The sequence below is a fragment of the Sciurus vulgaris genome (assembly GCF_902686455.1).
Source record: "Sciurus vulgaris genome assembly, chromosome: 5".
Taxonomy (NCBI): Eukaryota; Metazoa; Chordata; class Mammalia; order Rodentia; family Sciuridae; genus Sciurus; species Sciurus vulgaris.
Window position 1 is genome coordinate 39,416,937 of NC_136465.1, and position 19,050 is coordinate 39,435,986.

At 40.7% G+C, this 19,050-nt stretch overlaps 2 protein-coding genes across 12 annotated transcripts in view; one reads left to right on the forward strand and one right to left on the reverse strand.

The window, feature by feature from the left end:
- The window catches only part of FAT1 (FAT atypical cadherin 1), a 125,973-nt gene extending 112,669 nt beyond the window's left edge, over positions 1-13,304 (reverse strand). For 5 of the 7 annotated variants that reach the window (XR_013764143.1, XM_079142337.1, XM_079142336.1 and 2 more), the window contains exon 1: positions 13,168-13,303. The gene's annotated coding sequence lies outside the window, so the exon portion shown is untranslated. Of the gene's footprint in view, positions 1-4,760; positions 4,860-10,470; positions 10,604-13,167 lie in introns of those variants that run through there. The other 2 variants (XM_079142335.1, XM_079142334.1) reach the window with 2 other exon arrangements.
- LOC306662539 (uncharacterized protein) lies at positions 10,747-14,032 on the forward strand. 5 transcript variants are annotated; one of them, XM_079142344.1, is made up of 3 exons: positions 10,747-10,923; positions 12,009-12,808; positions 13,292-14,032. In XM_079142344.1, exons 2-3 carry the CDS (start codon positions 12,716-12,718, stop codon positions 13,712-13,714), a joined length of 516 nt encoding a protein of 171 aa, XP_078998470.1. In that variant the 5' UTR covers positions 10,747-10,923; positions 12,009-12,715; the 3' UTR covers positions 13,715-14,032. The 5 variants fall into 5 exon arrangements, with proteins under 5 accessions (XP_078998470.1, XP_078998471.1, XP_078998473.1 ...); XM_079142345.1 differs by having other exon boundaries at positions 10,748-10,923; positions 12,669-12,808; XM_079142347.1 differs by lacking the exon at positions 10,747-10,923 and having other exon boundaries at positions 10,944-12,163; positions 12,651-12,808.
- The last annotated feature ends 5,018 nt before the right edge of the window (positions 14,033-19,050 follow it).

Sequence of the window (19,050 nt, forward strand, 5' to 3'; positions counted from 1 at the left end):
TAGAAATATTAAGCAGATCCCATTTGAAAAGGAGGAATGCTAATAAATTGGGTTCACATGCTCCTGGTATATGGATATGTTTAAACTGGAGAAAAAATTCTAGACAGATAAAAAAGAAACTCAGTGGGAATTTCTAGAGGACAGAGGGAATACACAGTTAGAGGAATGTATATATTTGCATTCTGTTACCTGAATTTTTAGTGTAAGTATATGTTATCTTTACCATCTACTCATTTCTATAATTATTTAACTCTTTCAACAAATATTGAATGAGCACCTACTCTGAGTCAGGTACAATTCCAAATGCTGGGGATTCAAAAGTCAGTCAAATTACCAAATCCTGATGGAAGACACACTTGCTGGTGAGAGAGCAGACAAGTAACTAAACCCAGAGTACATCAGATGCTGAGGAGAGAGGCTAAGGAGGAAAGCAAAGCAAGGCAGGAAACATGGGTCAGAAATCTGACAGAACACAGAGAATCGCAAATTCTAAAGGGCCAGAGATGCTCAACCTTAGCACTTCTGACATGACGGGCATATAATTCTTAGGTTCTCTGGGACACTATGGGATGTTTAGCATTATTTCTGGTCTCCACCCAATAAAACCCTGTACCATCTGTCTCCAGTTGTGACAACTAAAAGTATCTACATATTACCCAGATGTCCTCTAGGGTTCAAAAGCACCCCTGGTGGAGAAGTAGTTTAGATAAACAACCCAGAGATCATGAAGATAGGAGCACAACAGTGTGGGGGTGGGCGGGGGGGCACGACAGATCATGAAGGTAGGGGTATTTTTAAAATAAACTTTTTCATTTTAAAATTGCTCTAGATTTACAGAGAAGCTGCAAAAGATTCTTTCCCCTGTTAACACCTCACATTAGTATAATACATTTGTCACAACTAAAGAACAAATTTGATACAATATTTGTTCAGGTCCATACTTTACTCAGATTTTCTTAAATTTTACCTAATATCCTCTTATCCTCTTTCCACCCTAGGATCCATCCAAAAAAAAAAAAAAAAAAAAACACATTATGTTCAGCAGTTCTGTATCCTTAGACTCCTCTGAACTGTGGGTTCCTAAGATTTCTCCTTGTTTTTAACAATCTTGACAGTTTTGAGAAAAGTACTAATTAGGCATTTTGTAGAATATTCCTCAGGCAAGATGAACCTGGTACATCTGATAGTTTTCTTATGCTTATACTGGGGTTGTGTTTTGTAGAAGATCACAAAAGTAGTATCGTTTTCATCACATCAAAGGATGTATCAATTTGACTTATCATTATTGACACTGACCTAGTTCACTTGATTGAGGTGGTGTCTGTCAGGTTTCTCCAGGGTAATGTTTTTCCTTTTTCCCCTTTTCTGTACTGTACTCTTTGGAAGGAAATCCCTATGTGCATCCCACTCTTCATAGGTGGAAAGCTACGCTACCCAAATCACTTAGAATTTTTCCATAAGGTTAGTTTGTTTATTGTCCCCTAATTACATATGGGTGACCGGGGTATCTTGGCCCAAAAAAGTAATGGTGGAGATAGGGAGAAGCATCCAAAATTTGGAACCATTTCAGGATTTGCTGATGAACTGGAGGGTAGAAATAGAGAAGGTTGTATCAAAGAAGATTCCAGAAATTGTGTGATGAGCAGAGAGGTCAGAGCTGTCAAGTACCCAAAGGCCCATGTGTTAAAGACTTGGTGGCCAGTCTGTGATGCTACTGGGAGATGGCCCCTTCATGAGATGGGGCCTAGTGGCAGGGAGTTGGGTCACTGGTGGTATTCCCTGAGGGAATTTTGGGACCCCAACCACTTCCTTCCCCCACCTTCTTTGCTTCCCTGCTGCCATGAGGTAAACTAGGCCTCTGCTACCACAAGCTCCCACCATGATATATTGTGTTGCCATAGGCTCAAAGCAGCAGGGCCAAACAACCTCTGAATAAAGCCTCTTAAACCATAAGTCAAAATAAACCTTTTCTCCTTCTAAGCTGATTATCTCAGATACTTAGTTACAGCAACAGAAAGTTAACTAACACGGAACAGCCTGTAGGTTATCTAAATAAAAGTTTTCAGCAGGCAGATAGATATGCAGGGAAAGTCTAGCCTGGAGGATTTAAGAGTGTCAGGATATGAATGACAGTATTTAAAACAATGAATCAGAATGAGATGACAGACAAGGAGAACACAGAGAAAACAAAGGAAGAATGGAGCCTTACTGCTCTCCAAGATTTAAGCAGAAGAGGAGAAAGAACGAGCAGAGAGAGCAGAAGTAGGTAAGGGAACCAAGAAACAGTGATGTGATAAAAAACAATAAGTAAATAAATCTTTCTGAGCATCTGAATTTACTATGAGAACTTAGAAAGGACCCACAAATCCTGCAGGGGGGACCATGCTGCCCTCACCACTACTGCTGACCTGGGTCACCCCTCCCACATCACAAGGAAAAGGCCCAACATATAAGCCTGCTGCAGTTCTTCTCTCCCAAGTTACTCAGTTTTTTCACTGACCCTGCCAACACCCACTGGGACCCCTAAACACAAAAATCACCTTCCACAACCCACCCACCATAGTTCTTGTAAGACAAATCACAATTGGAATAAACTTCCTGAAGCAGATTCCTAACTGAGGCTTTTTTAAACCCTGCATTTATTCTGTAAACTTGGCTAACAGAAAATGCCACTATAATCAGAATGAATTGTTATATACAATCTTTGGATTAGGAAAAATATCTAATTTTTGGGAGATATTATTAACCCTACAGTAACAAAACCAAGAACTGTAAACTCGGGTTTCACTATAAAATCCCATGATCAAAATTATGGCTGTTACTCTATGCTAAACAAATAGTAAAGCTAGGTAAAGGGGTGGGGATACTAATACCATTTCATCTGAAAAGTATATTATTACCTAGAGTTCATGCTTATGAAAATTAAACTCTGAAAAACATTTTAGCCCAAGGCTACACTTTGTTATTTAGAAGGTGATCATTCCACTAGTAATTTAGGATTTCTAAAATACATTTTCCAAAGTGAAAACAAAGAATGTTTACTTAGTTCAGGCTTAAAGAGCCTCAGGTCCAATGCTTAAATATCTTTAGTATAGATTACTGAAAATCCATAAATACAGGAAAAAAGATAATTTTTCTGGTAAAAATAAGATTAATATCTTCATATTTCCTCATTAGGGAAATTTTCATGTTAAGTGCTCCAATCAATTACTGTGGATGCACATTCTTCATGAAACAACAGACTAGGTACTGAGATTCTAAATGCACCTATCCACATATTTAAATCTCAAGTTTAAGACTTAGACATGTTTCACACACTTCAAAAACAGGGCAGTAGGTAGAATACAGTACTACAAATACCTAAATTCTGTTAAAAATCAGGACATTTAATATTGAGAAGGTGCCACTCTCACATGCACAAGTAGTCATTTTAGTCCTCTACCCATTAGGGAAACATTATTAACCTTTTTATTCATATAAGATAAAAATATTCTCATTTTACATCAACATTAGTGAGAGATGACTAGAATTTAATGTGTTTTTGGAATTGAGAGCTTAATGTTCACTTTAGTGTCACTTTTTTCTTTTTTTTCTTTTTTCCTTTGGTGCTAGGCAATGAGCCTAAGGCCTCACAAATGCTAAGCATACACTCTACCACTGAGTTACACCCCCAGTCCTTAGTGCCATTTTAAAAGTACTTTTTAAAGATCTCTATACTGCAATGATAAACACATTTTCAAAGCAATGTCACAAAGTTTTCAAAAGAAAATAAAAAGTAAATGACTTGCTTAAAAAAATTTTTTATATTGAATAAATGTTCAATGATTTCTAAAATCCTTCAATAGAAGTAAAAAAATTACTTTATCTTACTAAAAAGTCTAGTTGTTACTCAGCTATTATCTATTTATGGCTTCCAGAAAATTTAGGGGGGGGGCAAAAGTCAAAATTAAACCTAATAAATTATAAATACAGACAGTACTTTTAAAGAGTTTTCTGAAAAACTAATGAGTAGACCCCATTTATTTTCTAGGTGCATACTAATTCATATTAATAGAATCAATACATATTGATAGAATTTTCAGTAAAAATGAGAGGAAGCTATGAATCTAAAAATTGGATAGAACTTTTAGGCTTGACATATATCACTTAATTACTTCTGGTAACTCCATTTATATGTTGTTTTGATTGGAGCTATAATAAGTTTGGTACTCTAGTAAAACTTCAGTATTTTCTTCAAATGATCACCTCTGAAACTGGTCTTCAAACTCCTGATACTGACAGTACAGAGCTGTAAACCTGACTTTCTCAGAACTTAAAACATCTGCATTTACATGATCTAATTAATCTCAAAGGTTTAAAAGTGTTTGCAGCTTTGCCAAAGTGAAACATTTTTCAATAAAAGTTAATTGACCTACTACTATACTATATGAACCTACAGAATATTTCCATTGGTATTTATAAAAATATATATTTTTAATTGCAGGTGGACATAATACCTTTATTTTTATGTGGTGCTGAGGATCAAACCAAGGGCCTTGTGTGCTAGGCTCCACCACTGAGCCACAACCCCTGCCCTCCACTGGCATTATGAAAACCACTGTTTCTAGTTGTTCTGTATTACTGTGACTTTAAAAAAAAATTTTTTTTAAGTCAAGATGAGGGTTGCATATATATTTTTGGCTTGGTGAGACATACCAGTGCTATAACTCTTGTTTCTTCCTCTCTTCAAACTGGAGATATGATCAGTGTATATTACCTACCTCCAATTACTGCATGCACATTCCAGGACACTTGGCCACTAAGAAGCTCCATGTTTCCCTTATTGTGATTTAAGATTATCTCATCTCATGTATTTTTCTCTGTAACGAGAAACAATTTAAATGTCGTTTTAAAAGGGTGGCCTATAATTAACACTGGCCACCACTTCTAGTCCCTAAATAGTAAGGTTTTATTTTAGGTCAAATTATGCTCTCTGTGTTCTCAGGAACACACACAAGAATTTCACTAAATAATGGAGCATGAATGTGAATGTTCCAAGTATAGAAAGAAAGTGCAAGTTCATCAGGCAGAAATTCCCTCATCTTCCTCTTTCTTAAAATGTTCTTGCTGCCTATTCTTTTCTCACATCTCAAGAGATTGGGTCCCACCCTACTACCTGTAAATAGATATTCTCACTGCCATAAAAATTCTGCCTCTTCTGCAGCTCTTCTCCCCTAAATCATCTCAGGAACTCAAACATGGTCAACAATTCCTTCACTACTGCTGTCACCTGCTGCTGAGTCTACAAACATAGATTCCTCCCTACTTCAAATATACAACTCTCAACCTGCATTTCCTTTAAACTATTTTTATCTTTCTTATAGTGGCAAATATTTAAGAAGCAAAAGCAAAACAAATATAGCGGTTTCTCTGCATCACCTTGACCTCCTGAAAACTCTTCTAAAAATGCTGCCACCCTCACCAGCTCCACACAAATCCTCCAGATCCTTCCTGGCAAATGAAGTAGCTTCTTCTGGCATCACAAGCTGATGTCCAATCCAACGATCATTTCTCAGTACTCATCTTCCCTGATTTAATGTCACGTTTGATGCTACTTACCCCTCTCCCCAGCACCCCTGTGTCTTTTCTATTGTCAAGCTGCCTAAAACAAAGAATTCATAACATGTAAAGAACAAATGATTCTACACTTTCCTGATTCTCTTTAGTACCCTTCTATTCACTATATACTGCCTCTTTCCCCTTAAAGTCTGGCATTACACACCTGTGACTTTCAACTCTTCCCATGTCTGCATAAAGAGCTCATCCACTCCACCTCAATCATGAAAGACCATGACTCAACCCACATACAAGCCCTAACCTCTCAGGTGCCTTAGACCACTTTTCCTGAAATACCATCAGACCTAAGCCTTTTTTCCATCCATTCTCCACAGCAAAATAATATCATTTTCACTGTATTTTCCTATTTCAGTGAGTTTAACAATTCCTCAACTCTTTCAACTTTGCAACCATTAAAAAAAAAAAATTGGAATAGAGAGAAAGGGGCTGGGAAACAATACCTGAAATCTAGCACCACTTTGTCTCTAATCAACCATCTGAATTCAAGGAATCACTTCTCTGGACTCCATTTCTTTGAGAAATTAGGGACTGGAATAAAATTTTTATAGCCTTCTACCCTCTCTACATATTCCCTCTTCCCCCACTCCCCCAAATTCAGGATTTCTATAATCTCTTTTTCCTGCCTGTCCAAATTCCATTTCTAAAGAGTTACCTAGACTTGATATTGTCTACTTCTTCAATATCTCAAAACTGTTCCCTTCAGCCAGGCACAGTGGGGCATGCCTACAATCCCAGGGATTCAGGAGATCAAGGCAAGAGGATCCTAAATTCAAGGCTAGCATCAGCAAATTGGCAAGACTCCCAGAAACTTATAGATTCCTTGCATCAGCGTAAAAAATTAGGACTGGGGATGTGGTTTGGTGGTAAAGCGCCCTGGGTTCAAACTCAAGTATCAAAAAACAAAACAAAAAACCTGTTCCTTTCCATTTCTGTTACTACTTCCTGGTTTCCACATGCACTTGTTTTCAGGCATACTGTTTTAACAGTTCTTTGGTATTCTGCCTATTCAAACTTCTTTGTGACATTATTCACTAGTTTGAAAACAGTATTTCCCATGGGCCTGCTGATTAAGTATATTCATCTTAATCTGTATTAAAGATTTTTGATAATCTGACCTCTACCTTTCCTAATCTGATTTCATTATTATTACTTCCTATTTCAAACCAAAATGGTGTACTTCCCATGAGGTTTGCAACAAACTGATCAACCAAGTTGTCTTTGAGATACTGGGTTTTTTTTTTTTGGTGGTGCTGGGATTGAACCCAGGGCCTTATGCATATGAAGCAGGCACTCTACCAACTGAGCTATATCCCCAGCTCAACCAAGCTGTCTTGAGCCAAGGACCGACAACACCCAGAGGTTGAGGCTCAATTAATCCAACATTTACAACTCTTCCCTTCTGAAAGATAATGCAAACAAACTTATTTTTCCTGCCCTAGGCACTTCAGATACAGCTTTCTTTTCACTTTTCAAGGTTTCCTTCTTTTCCTCTATCCTCAATCCCGATTATAAAAATAATCCTCCAGGTCTTCGTAATCAATGTAAGTCATTATCATAGGCTTTTCGAAGTTCTACCTAGGCAAAGAAAAAAGATAAATCATAAATCAAGAGAAAACAGAATTATAGTTGCCCTGAGGATAAAAAAAAAAACCAACCCTTTCCCGATAGACAGCACGATACTCCTAGTATCTCTGGTCTCTTTCCTCCATTCATCACACCATAGTCAAGCCACACCACCTTATCTACAACTTGCTTTGCACATGCCATTTGCTTTTCTTGACTTATTCCCTCCTAATCCACTCTTCTCTCATAACTCTTCCTATTTTACATCTACCTATCCCAGATCTCCAGCTTGCTGAGATATTATAATGGACCATCCTGACCCAAATGGCTCTCTTGTAACACTGGACTTTGACTCCCTCAATGGACTACAGTTTCCCTTAAGAGCAGGAAATCTGACTTGTTCACCACTGTATATTGCATTTAGCCCAAGGTTTGGCATAGTGGAGATCCATAGCTTGTAGGACTGGTGAATGGATAGATGGATGAAGGTTTAAGAATGGAGAATGAAAGGCAAGACTTAATAGGGAAGGGGAGACAAGGAGAGCCAATATAAAAAAAATAATAATACATCTACACTCCCAACAGGCAGAACCACCAAGCCAGTAACACACTGCAGATGGCCACACAGATGGCCCTGGATTCCAGCAGCCCCCAAAGAGGTCACCATTCACATCAACAGGCTTCAAAACTGGCAATAGGTGATGCCAGATGGGTGTCTGTACTGTAGACCTTATCATGAAGCTCTATGCTTTTAATAGTCTATGAAGGATAAACTTTCTTAGAGGCTTAAGAAGACATGTAATTACTTTATAGACATCTCCACATATACAATGAACCCTGGAATTAAGCAAGAATTTAGACAATATTTAAATCTGAGACTTTCAGAAAAGATTTTTTTAAAAACACAAAAATATGCAATATGCATATTTCTAATTTGATTGAATATATTTTCAAGTATAATGCTCCTCTCAGATGTGAAAGGAGAAAATAGCAATTTTCTAATGTCTACCACCCATTTTTAAAATCCCCTTCCAGAGTAAATGGATAAGCCAACACTTGCAAATTGAACAATTGATACCAAAAGACAAAACTTGGTTTCATCACTACATTATCTGCTCAAAAGAACTTTCCTACTGTAAATTCCCACTTATAAAGATTAAAATGCACAGTGAGCCTGTGGCTTCTTCTATTAAAGCAGGAGATCCTTTAGGCCACACATTAGGCCACTGAGATCTCATTTAATGTAATAATACTGTATTAATCTGATTTGGCTTATTGATTCTATGTAAAATCAGACAAATTTACATGGAAAACAGGTGTAGCAAGACTTTGAGAGTTAAAACAGTCTTTAAGATCTTTAAAATTTGAAGAAAATTACTACTTCAAAAGTGGCTCCAGAGAGAAGCCTAAATATATACCCTTGAATGGCAAGGACCCAGGGGAATAAAAAAGTCTCAATTTGCACCACAAGTTTAAATGTAGATCTAAATGATCTACTAAAATGATGAGAACCCAATAGATACTTTAAGTGACAAATTAAAAGATACAAATAAGGGGTTGGAGATGTGGGTCAGTGGTAAAGTGCCTGCCTTTTAAGTGGGAGGCTCTGAGTTTGATCCCCAGCATGGACCCCACCACCTCACCCCCCCAAAAAAAAACCATACAAATAAAAATACAGGAAGCCTAGCCAAAATGATTTTATTAAGTCCTGTAGCAGTCTTACTTCCTTCCACAGTGACAAAGAATTTGGCTCTTCTGAGATGTCACGTTTTCCAGAACTGGGTATACGAATGAGAGTTTTAATCAAAACTTACATTGAGCTTGTTAAAGGGCCCATTTGACATAACAATAAGCTGTTGTTTTTTAAAACTATATAATGTTTTAAGTATTTTTATATCATAAACCTTCTAATACATAACAAGGTAAAAGGGATAGTAATTCTAATTGTGGAATCAGAGCTGTCCTCTTAAGACACAAACACCAAAATTAACCTATATAACTGGGGTACCTGAGTACCTGTAAGAACTGAATGTGTTGGATAACATAACCTGAACACTTCCAGAGTGACATGGACGCCACCATTGCTTATTTCCAACACACACAATAAGAATTCTTAAGCTATTCAATACTGAATAGATGAAGCATTAGGAATCTGCTTTTGGAAAATGTAAGTAATTGAAGGTTGATACACCTCTTCAGATTTTTAAGTCACTGTAAGAAAATGGGAAAAAAAAAAAAAAACTCTTCTACCAGTCACCATGGAGTTAACGAAAGTCAATTAAATCACAGTCCAAACACATGCACACACATACAAAAATTAACTGCATAGAAAATATTTGAGTTTATTTTCCTATTACATACAATTGCATCCTTGTTTCCAAAGCTCTGCAATTCAGATTAGTGGGTTAAAAAAAAAAAAAATCTTAGAGACAAGAGAAAGTTAGCTTCCTAAAAGAAAGCCCTCTACTAAGAAGTCCTGTAGAACCAGAATCTCTTTAATGAAAATCTTACAAGTTTCTTCTCCAGAGAACATAGAAACAACTGACAAACCAAATATTTTACAAAGATTTAGTCCCGCAGCGCAGCAACCTTCAATCTGCATTCAACCAGTTGCACTTAAATCTCGGGGCAGCACTCCTACAGGGCACAAAACATCTAAGACAACTCTGCGACTCCATTTCAAAGATCCCATTCTCCGCGACGGGCCTTCCTTTTATCTCACCTACATAGTAAATGTTTCAGAATCTGAAAGAGATCAATTAAGCCAGGAGCAGGCAGGAGTGTTACCCGCAAGGAGAAGCGGAGCGGTGCGGGGTGTTCCGGGATGAGGTCACCAGCGCTCACCCTCGGCCACCGCGATGTCCAGCAATGGCTCCCGGGCCAGACCCCGCGCTCAGGGCCCGCTGCCGGCTCGCTGCAGCACTAGACCCGGTAATTACCATGCCGTTCACGTCGCCAATTACCCACCCCCCACCCCAGCCACTCCGCCTCCGCATCCTCCCAAGCCGCAACGAACCCGGCGCCAGGACTGAACTTGCCAAGGGAAAAAGATAGGACTCCAATCCATACCACCTTCCAGCCGGGCTCTTTCTTTCTACCGATTTTCTGGGACACCGGGAGGAGGAAACTCCTGAGCTGGACAGCCTTAAGGAGGCACCTACCTAACAGCCAGCCCCAGCGAGCAAGTTGCATGCCCGCCGGGCACAGACGGCTCCAGCCCGACACCCGCAGCCGCAGCGTGGCGCTGCACCCTCACACACTCTTCCCAAACTTCACTTCTTTCAAACTTACTGCAAAGTTGGCCCCAAGTGGCAACAGCGCTCTCGGGGCGCGTACCTCGTCGCCTCAGCGCGCCCCCGAGCGGGGAGCGGGTCTGCCGGGGACCTCACTGGGTCCGCACGTCCGCATGGTGCTGGGGGCCGGCCTCACAACTGGCCGCCTGCGCTCCCAGGTTCGAGGAGTCCAGCTCCGCCTGGTGCCTCACGCACTCCGCGTAGAGGATATCCCTCCGCCTGCGGCCACGCCTCCCTGCGCCGGCGCTCGTTTCTCCAGCGCTGAAACTCTAGCTGACTTTCTGCCGCGGCGGGACTAAGGGCCCTCGGATCCCGGGCAACAACAACCAGCCGGTGGTCAAAAGAGACCCTGCCCCTACAAAGGCCAGCTCCGTGCAGGGAGAAGAGCAAGCGCCCGTGCTGATATTTTGGTCACTCCGGGGAACACCTTTGGGCTTGCTCCATTGCCGAGGTTAGTTCTGGCCAGCACGCAGATGCTGGTGAAAAGAACTAATATGGAATGTTCCCTTCTAGGAAAGGGGAAACATTAGCTTGGCTTTAAAAAAATAAATAAACTCAGCTAAGGCATAAGGGCAGGGTCCCCCTCCGCATCCCTCTAGCTTTTTTAGAACCTTCAGGAAATTCCTGAATCTGCATTTGAATGCCTGGGTTCGGGGTCTGCATCTGTTTGGTAGAATGAACTACTACAGGTCTCAAAAGGAATGTAGTTAAGATAGGAATCTACTTCCTCCTGAAATCTAAGCTAAGTCCGAGGAAAAGGAAGTATTTCCTCTGCGACCTCTCGGTGCATAGACTAGTTAGACCCCAGAACCTTCCGGATCCGACAAGGAGCCCCAACTCCCCCCCCCCCCCCCCCCCAACTCCCGCGTCTGCGGGACAAAGGCAGCCAAGCCACCTCGTGCACCTTCCTAGACTTTAATTCCGCCCGACAGTTCCGCAAACTGCACCCAGTTAACAGCTGCAAGTTCCCCAGGGAGAAAAGGAATCCCCCAGCGCGGCTCCAAACGCCTCCACGCTGGTAACTCTCTTGGCTGGGAAGCGCCCAGTCTCCGCGTCCGGGGGCTGAAAGCCCATCCCCTGCACCCGCAGATCTCCAAACGTGGGCTTAGCGTAATTGCGACTCAGCTCAAATCGTGAGCTCGAGAGCGTTGAGAGCGTTAGCGAGCGCTGGGAAGCAGTCCAGGGGAGAGAGCGGACATGACCTCGGAAAGTTTCTGAGGCTTGAACATTTTCGCACTGAGGACCAAGAGATCTGATTTCCCCGAGACCGATGGAGACTGCAGGGGGAATGGTGAGGCAGATATGGTTGAGAGAATCTAGTGTTAGAAGAAGAGTATTTACTTGGTTCAAAGTTAATGTCACTTCATAAGCTATCTTAAGTGAGATGACTGAAAAAATAATGGTGTCTAGCATGTTATGACGGGCAAGAAAAAATAATGCCTACAGAATGGGTGTGCGATTCGTAGCACTATATTCCCTGATCACTATTTAGAATACACACAAATTCACACACTCAGTAAACACCACCATCCACAGACTTGTTTGGCCACCGCCACAATTGCGCAAAGTGCTACTGGAGTTACAGATCAATTTCATACATGGAACACCTCGAAAGTGGAAGACCTGAAATCCAAGCTCAACCGGTTTGCGCCCCTTGCTGAATTATCCGAAAAATACCACCACACAACAAGGTCAGGCGTTAGAGGGGGTAGGGGGACGGAGGACATGGGGTAGTACCAGGAGGGAAAAGGAAGAATAGTAAAAAGTACAAAAATACCATTCCATAACATAAAATCACAGAATTTTCTGAATGGCGCAAAAGAATTCCTGGAGAAAATGACTATTCATTAATAAATAATAGGATTACAAGAACTAAAACATCTGTTTGAGAATCCCTATTTGCCAGGCTCACAGTGAAACCTAATTGCCTGAAAGAAGTTGCACTTCGTAGCCACCGGATCCACAGACTCTGGTGCTGCCAGGGTTTTACTGATCCTTTAGTCCCAACATAACGAAATGGAGATGACTTTTCCGCCAACATCTAATTACTTTCACATACGAGAAAAATGTGGTTTAAGTTCCACATGTGTCCTTTATAAAGAGTCGACCCGATCCCCAGAGACTCATGGAAATTAAGGGGAAGGGGACAGTTCCCCAAACTAAAAACCTTTCCTCCAGCACTACCTTTGTATTTAGTTCGCCCCAGCTGATTTTTGGAAATTTACCGCCTGGGTGGGTGGCAAATGAAGGCAGAAGCTGTGGCGACCAAAATCGCGTCCAAGTCCCTAGAGTGCTCCGCAGTCGCAGATCCAAGTTCGCCTTCCGCGCGGAATCCGGTAAGGAGTGCGCTTTGCCGGGTGTCCGGACTAGAGGGCGCTGCGCCACTGCAGATCTTGCGGTCCCCGTTGCGCCCTCCCAGGGCACCATTTCTAGAATAAGTTACATTCGAAATAATGCACAAACGGCATTGCTTCTCAAGTTCTTTTGAACAGTGCTGTGTGTATTTTATGAGTTCCAAAAGCTATACACACAGATCTTTTATTCTCAATCCCTGCACAGCCAGAGATTTGTGCAGTTCCCTGAGCGGAAAGACTGCGAGATGCATACATATCCACTACTCGCTTACAGCCAAACACCCCACGTTATTTCATTTACCTTAAACTTAAAAAAGGCATGCATTAAACAAAGGACTCACCACTCTAGTCCAGTCCTCGACGCTCCGCTTTGCACTCCCTGGCAGTTGGGTAATTCGCACGCGGTGTGGATATTTGTTAAGGGCCGTGTTTGAAGTACCAACTTTGCCTCTCTTGGATCTTCAGCATATCCCCAACCAGAGTGCGATCCGCCCGCGCTGCTGGGACCCAGGTGGCCGCATCTCCAGAGGCTTCCGACCAGGGGAAAACTTGAGCACCAAAAGGAGGCGAAAAGAGAATGCGCGAGCGCTGGAGAGGGCCAGAGAGAAGCCAAGTTTGTCAGGACATGTCCAGGCAGCCAGCCGCCTAGTTGAGGAGTTGCGGCCGGGAGCTGCGGCGGATCGCAGCCTCTTTTCCCCACTCCCTCCCTCTTGGAGGAACTGGGGGAGGGGAGGTGACGTCAGCGCCCCGCCTAGCCCCCAGCTCTCCAGCCAGCGAGGGGTTCTCGGACTGGGTCTGCCTCCCCGGCAGTTGCGGCTGCCGGCGCCGAGGCTGCCGAGGCCCCCCCTGCTGCAGCCGTCTCTGTGGTCGCAGTCGTCCCCTCGGTGAAATGTCTGCACTTCTCCACCCTGCCGAGTCTCAGACTCCGCCGAGCGCTCGCGTTCCTCTCACTCAGCACCTGAGCGGCCCCCGGCCCTCTGCGCGCACCTCTGGGGCTGACAAACCGGCTCCGGCAGCGTTTCCCACGGCTCGGACTGCAGGTGATGCTCTTCCTCTTCTGCAGCTGAAATTCGTCGCGACCTGACGCTTGCCGGGTTTTTGCAGGGAGGAAGCCTGAACCGTCTCTGCAGACTGAACTGGACGACTTGTACTTTATACTCCTCCAACTTCTGGATGTGATATGTTTTAAATACTTCTTGTGCTCTAGCGCTGTTTGTGGTCTTTGTGTTGAAAATCACAGCGTCGTATTTTAATTCTTAAACCCTTGCCAAATGCTCCTACATCTTTAGACCATACTCTGAAGCATAGAAGGTTCTGAGGGGTGGGAGGACGAGATGGGGGAGGAGCCAATTTTTAATGCGTTTTACTAGTCATCCATAGCGATAGGGGCTAGTACACCAATCAGTCGTTTACTCCTCCTAACAATACAGATTTAGATAAACGCGAACCCTATTGAAGTTCAATTTATAAATTAATGCGTCGCTTTTATGGAAGCTGTGAAAAAATTTAATGCCATTGAAGTACCAAAATGCTTCTCTGAACAGCATATAATTCTGAGGGAGCCATTTCTGTAAATTGACACTACCCCTAAAAGATTGGCATTAAAATTTGAAGACCCCTGGAAAGGGGAGAGGAGCTGGAGGGGTGTTATATCAATTCATTTACATCCGTACGTGTAAATCTATTGGCCAGTTTTTCTAGTGAATCTCTGAAAGGTAAAGAGCAAAACCCTTAGGACACAGGCAACAAAGCAAGGGTTTGAAACAGTGAGGAGAGAAAAAGATTAAGTGGTAGGAGCATTTTGTGTGGTTAGTCTTGAGGAATTCATATAACTGCTCTGTTTCTGCACCCTCATCTGTGACATGGGAATATATATTTATCCATTTTTTAAAAACTTGTTGTATTCCATTTATTTGACAAGGAGATAGCATTCACTCATGACTGCAACACATTTTTTCTGAGCGTAGTATAAAGTGTCTAGGAAGCACACAGTAGGTACTTAATATTAGTTCTCAACTCCTCCCTTCCCCCTTACTTTGCGTGCCTACATTTTCTTGGAAGTGAGGCGAGGGCTTTCGGAAGCTAGGAGATTGAGGGCTATGGGAAAGGACTTTAGAGGCACCCTGCAGACCCAGGAGGCAGCCGGAAGGTGCCAGATTCCTGAGGAGGGAGGAGGTAATCAAAAGAAAGATTGGCTTAAAAGGCCAGCCTGTCAGTGCCCAAGTTAGTCCTGCTTCACCATTTCAGCTACACAGACTCACTGCATTTATGTCAATAGCTGAAACTGGAAATAGACCACATATTACAAGTCTTCAAAATAATGACACATAAATCCCCCCCATGCTGTTGTGCAAGCCAATTTAGTTTGCTGTGCTAGTCTTTACAGTTATCATAGATAAAACATGTTATTTCTATTTTTAAAAAGAAAAAACACAAACTGAAAGGAACTTATATATAATAATTGATGATATTAATAAAAAATAGAATTAAAAGTAAGAGGAACAGAATCCATTTAACAAAACCTTTAGACCTGCACTGTTCAATACAGTAGGTAGTGACTAGCTATATGTGTCTACTTTCATTTAAATGAAATGAATTTAAAATTCAGTTCCTTAGTCTGTCTAGTACCTTTTCAATATACATATGTGACTAGTGGTTGCTATTTTCATCATAACAGATTTAAAAACATTTTCATCAAGACAGAGTTTCTATCAGACAACACTAGAATCTTACAAAACCTGGCTATTGTTTTGTTGAAAGGCTACATCAAGCATTAACATTACCATGCCTCCAATACTGAATCACTTCTAAAGTATGGGGACTGGGGCAGAATCTTGTAAGGATTCATTCAGTAAATATTTATCAAGTGCCAACAATATATGCTGAGAAATTATGTAAGACTGAACATGCAACGAGTTAGGTGTGTTGGGTGATTTAGAAACGAACATGCCTTACCTTGGCCTTTTAGTTGTTTTACATCTTTGCTTATTTCAAAACTAGAGAAAGTCATAATTAAAAACAAAATAGAATTCTAAGTCATTTTTAGGAATAACTCTAGGACTAAATAGTTCAAAGTAGGTTCACTGACTTCTGGCATCCCACCCTCTCTGTTCCTTTTCCCTGCATTTGTGCTCATCTCTCTGCATGCTCCTGGCTGCCCACACTTCCTGGAGGTGGCAGGAAGTGCCAGCTCTCTCTCTCTGTGCTTCCCCATGCTTTGGAATTATTTTACACTTTGCATTCCAATTCAGCTCTCCTTTTGTATCTTTTTGCACTCTCCATGGGGTCCATTAGAACAGAAAACTGATGAGAACAACGGGTATTAAGTATGTTAAAATTCTTCTTCCCTTCCCAGCACAGTATAACAAGGAGTTTGTAATGATAACGTGTATTCCAATGGTGAAATTTCAGATGCCATAACCAGTGAGTTGGGAACATATTCAGAGACATTACAAATCATCTATTGATAGCTAACCTTTAGAAAACAAACAAAACACCAGTACAAAGTATAACTTCATTTTAGGGACAAATACATAATGGAATAGAGTGACTAAATACTCTCTGTTTCCACATATATGTAAGATTAATGTCCCAAAGTGTTTGGGAACAGATCTCCCAAAATAAACATATTTTTTGTGATGTCTTTCCAGATCGGTGATTGAACAATTCCAGGCCCACTTATTTTAAACAGTAAACAAGGAATCATTCAGAGATGACTAAAAATTCTTACTCTGTAGAATTAGTAGAGAGAACATCAGATTTAAAGTCAGAAGATCTGATTTTAATCTTCTCTTTGGCAGAAAAAAAATCTAAATTTGTATGATTTCATTGAATTTGGGGAGTCTCATTTTCCTCAATAAAAGTGGATCTCTAAGATGAACAACAATAAAAAAGTATATACACATGCAAGTACACACACACACACACACACACACACTCCATTGGTTATGAGAGATAACAGCAAAGAATGATGATTATTACTATAATTTTTCTCCTAAAATTAACCTACTTTGTCTCACCCTGCCACTTCCATCTCAATTATAGTTTTGTAGAATCAATAGTAATAAATAACATTTATTTGCTGTAGAACCAGTTATGCTCCAGACTCTATTCCCAGTTCTTTGTATGCATTCTCTCATTAATTCTTAGAAAAATCTTAGAAGGTATTAACAATTAATACCCTACTCCCATTTTACAGATGAGAAACTGAGGCTTAAGGAGATCTCAGGTTGGGTCACCCTTTGGCCTGAAACCTATGATTGACTAGCTGCAAATTCCACATTTTGTTTACTATAACATACTAGCTCTTCATAGCTTGCACTCATTTGCATCATGATTGTGTTTAGGAATATATATGGAATGTATCCATTATTTGTTTGAATTACTTGTTTTCCAAGTAGACATACATACTTTTAAATGCATTTCTTTTTAATTCAAAATCAGCATCTGGCTTTTAACTTGTTTTGGATGAACAGTGGAAAAACACACACCAATGATTCTCAATGAATACTGACAAGTACTATCTCATAGGATTTCATAATCAGCATTTCAATTTATACCTTGTTTTTCCCTTTCCTGATCTGGAGCCATTTATGTTTCTTTACCTCTTCAGTTCTACTCTCTTTCCTTCATTTATGCTTTTACATATGACAACAAGTAGGTCATATCTTTGGAATGTTCCTTCTGTCTATATTCTTTTGTTTTTAGATCCCTTCTCTTTTCCAGGTAGAATTTTTGGTCATGAAAACTAAACTTACATAGAAACTCAAAAGATCCCCTTTGGGAAATGAGGATACTCATATTCCTTTAGCATCTCATTGGCTACAATTGATCCACATGACAAGGAGCACAGAACTATTATGATGGGTTATGTATACCCCTTGTCAGGGGCTTATGGATCATTTGTAGACAATGAGATGCTAGAGGAAATGTGCTGGAGGTTTCTGGAAGAAAACACCAATTCTTCCCTCCCAATAAAGATGAACAAGAGGTATTATATGTCCCTAAGGACATTGTCAGGTCAGGATGTCACGTCAGATATTGTTACTGTGATCTTGCTTACTGAGGATGAAACCTAAACCAAGAAACCTAAACCAGTGAGAGCATAAGTTTCTGTATTGTTAGGCTGAATTTTGTCAGGATGTAGATTACTTGCAGCCAGGTACTAGGAATTACTTAAAATACAAAGATAAATTGATATATTTCTTTCACTCATTGCTCAATAGAAATTGGGACCAATTCTAATGATAAGATTGAAGGATGCTTTAAACTTTCCCTTATTCTGCTTGGATGCCATAATAAAATACCACAGACTGGATGGCTTTAACAACCAGAAATGTTTTTTTCTCATTCTTCTGATGACTAGAAGTCTAAGAGCAAGGTGCCACGTGCCACCTGTGTTATTTCTGGTGAGGCCTCTTCCTAGTTTGTAGATAGTACATCCTCTCTGGATCTTCATATGTCCTTTCCCTCTGCATTCAGAGAGAAAGAGAGCAAATTCTGTCATCTTTCCTCTTCTTATAAGGTACCAGTCCTATTGAATTAAGGCCTTGCCCTTATGACTTCACCTAATTTTAATTACCTTCTAAAGGCCCTATCTCCACAATTACATGACCATTAGTGCTTCAACTCATGATGGAGAGGGGAGAGGAGCACAGTTCACTCCCTAACCATGAGAAAGAAGTTTTTAGGTACAAAATGATTTAGCATTGTTGACTGCCTCTTTCTTCATAATGGCAAACAGAAAAAAGAACATGAAATTTTATTTATTCAACTTAGATTTTTTTCCACTCCTACTATTGCCTCTCAAGTATTCAGAAACTTCCTAGTATATTTTTCAATATTTGTAAAGAAACTCTCAGAAGTAATTTCTTGAACTCTACGGTGAATGTTAACCAAACCTGGATATCCAATAATTACCAGAGGATTAACTAATCAGATGACACCCACTGTCAGCAAATACATGATGACATTCAGAAATTGAATTTATTGGACCTTTAATTGCCAATACCAAATACCAAGTCAAAAAGTACAATCAGCTTATGTTAACTATGGCCCACTTTGTCCATTCTTTGCTCTTTATTTTATATAGAATCTTATAAACAAACAAAATAAGACTAGTGCTGTGTTTGAAGGTAAGATTCTTTTTAAGTAAGTTTTGTGATTTTGTACGTTTTGAAAGGAAACATGAGAAAGTTCTGCCTCACCGCCTTTCTGTGCAATAG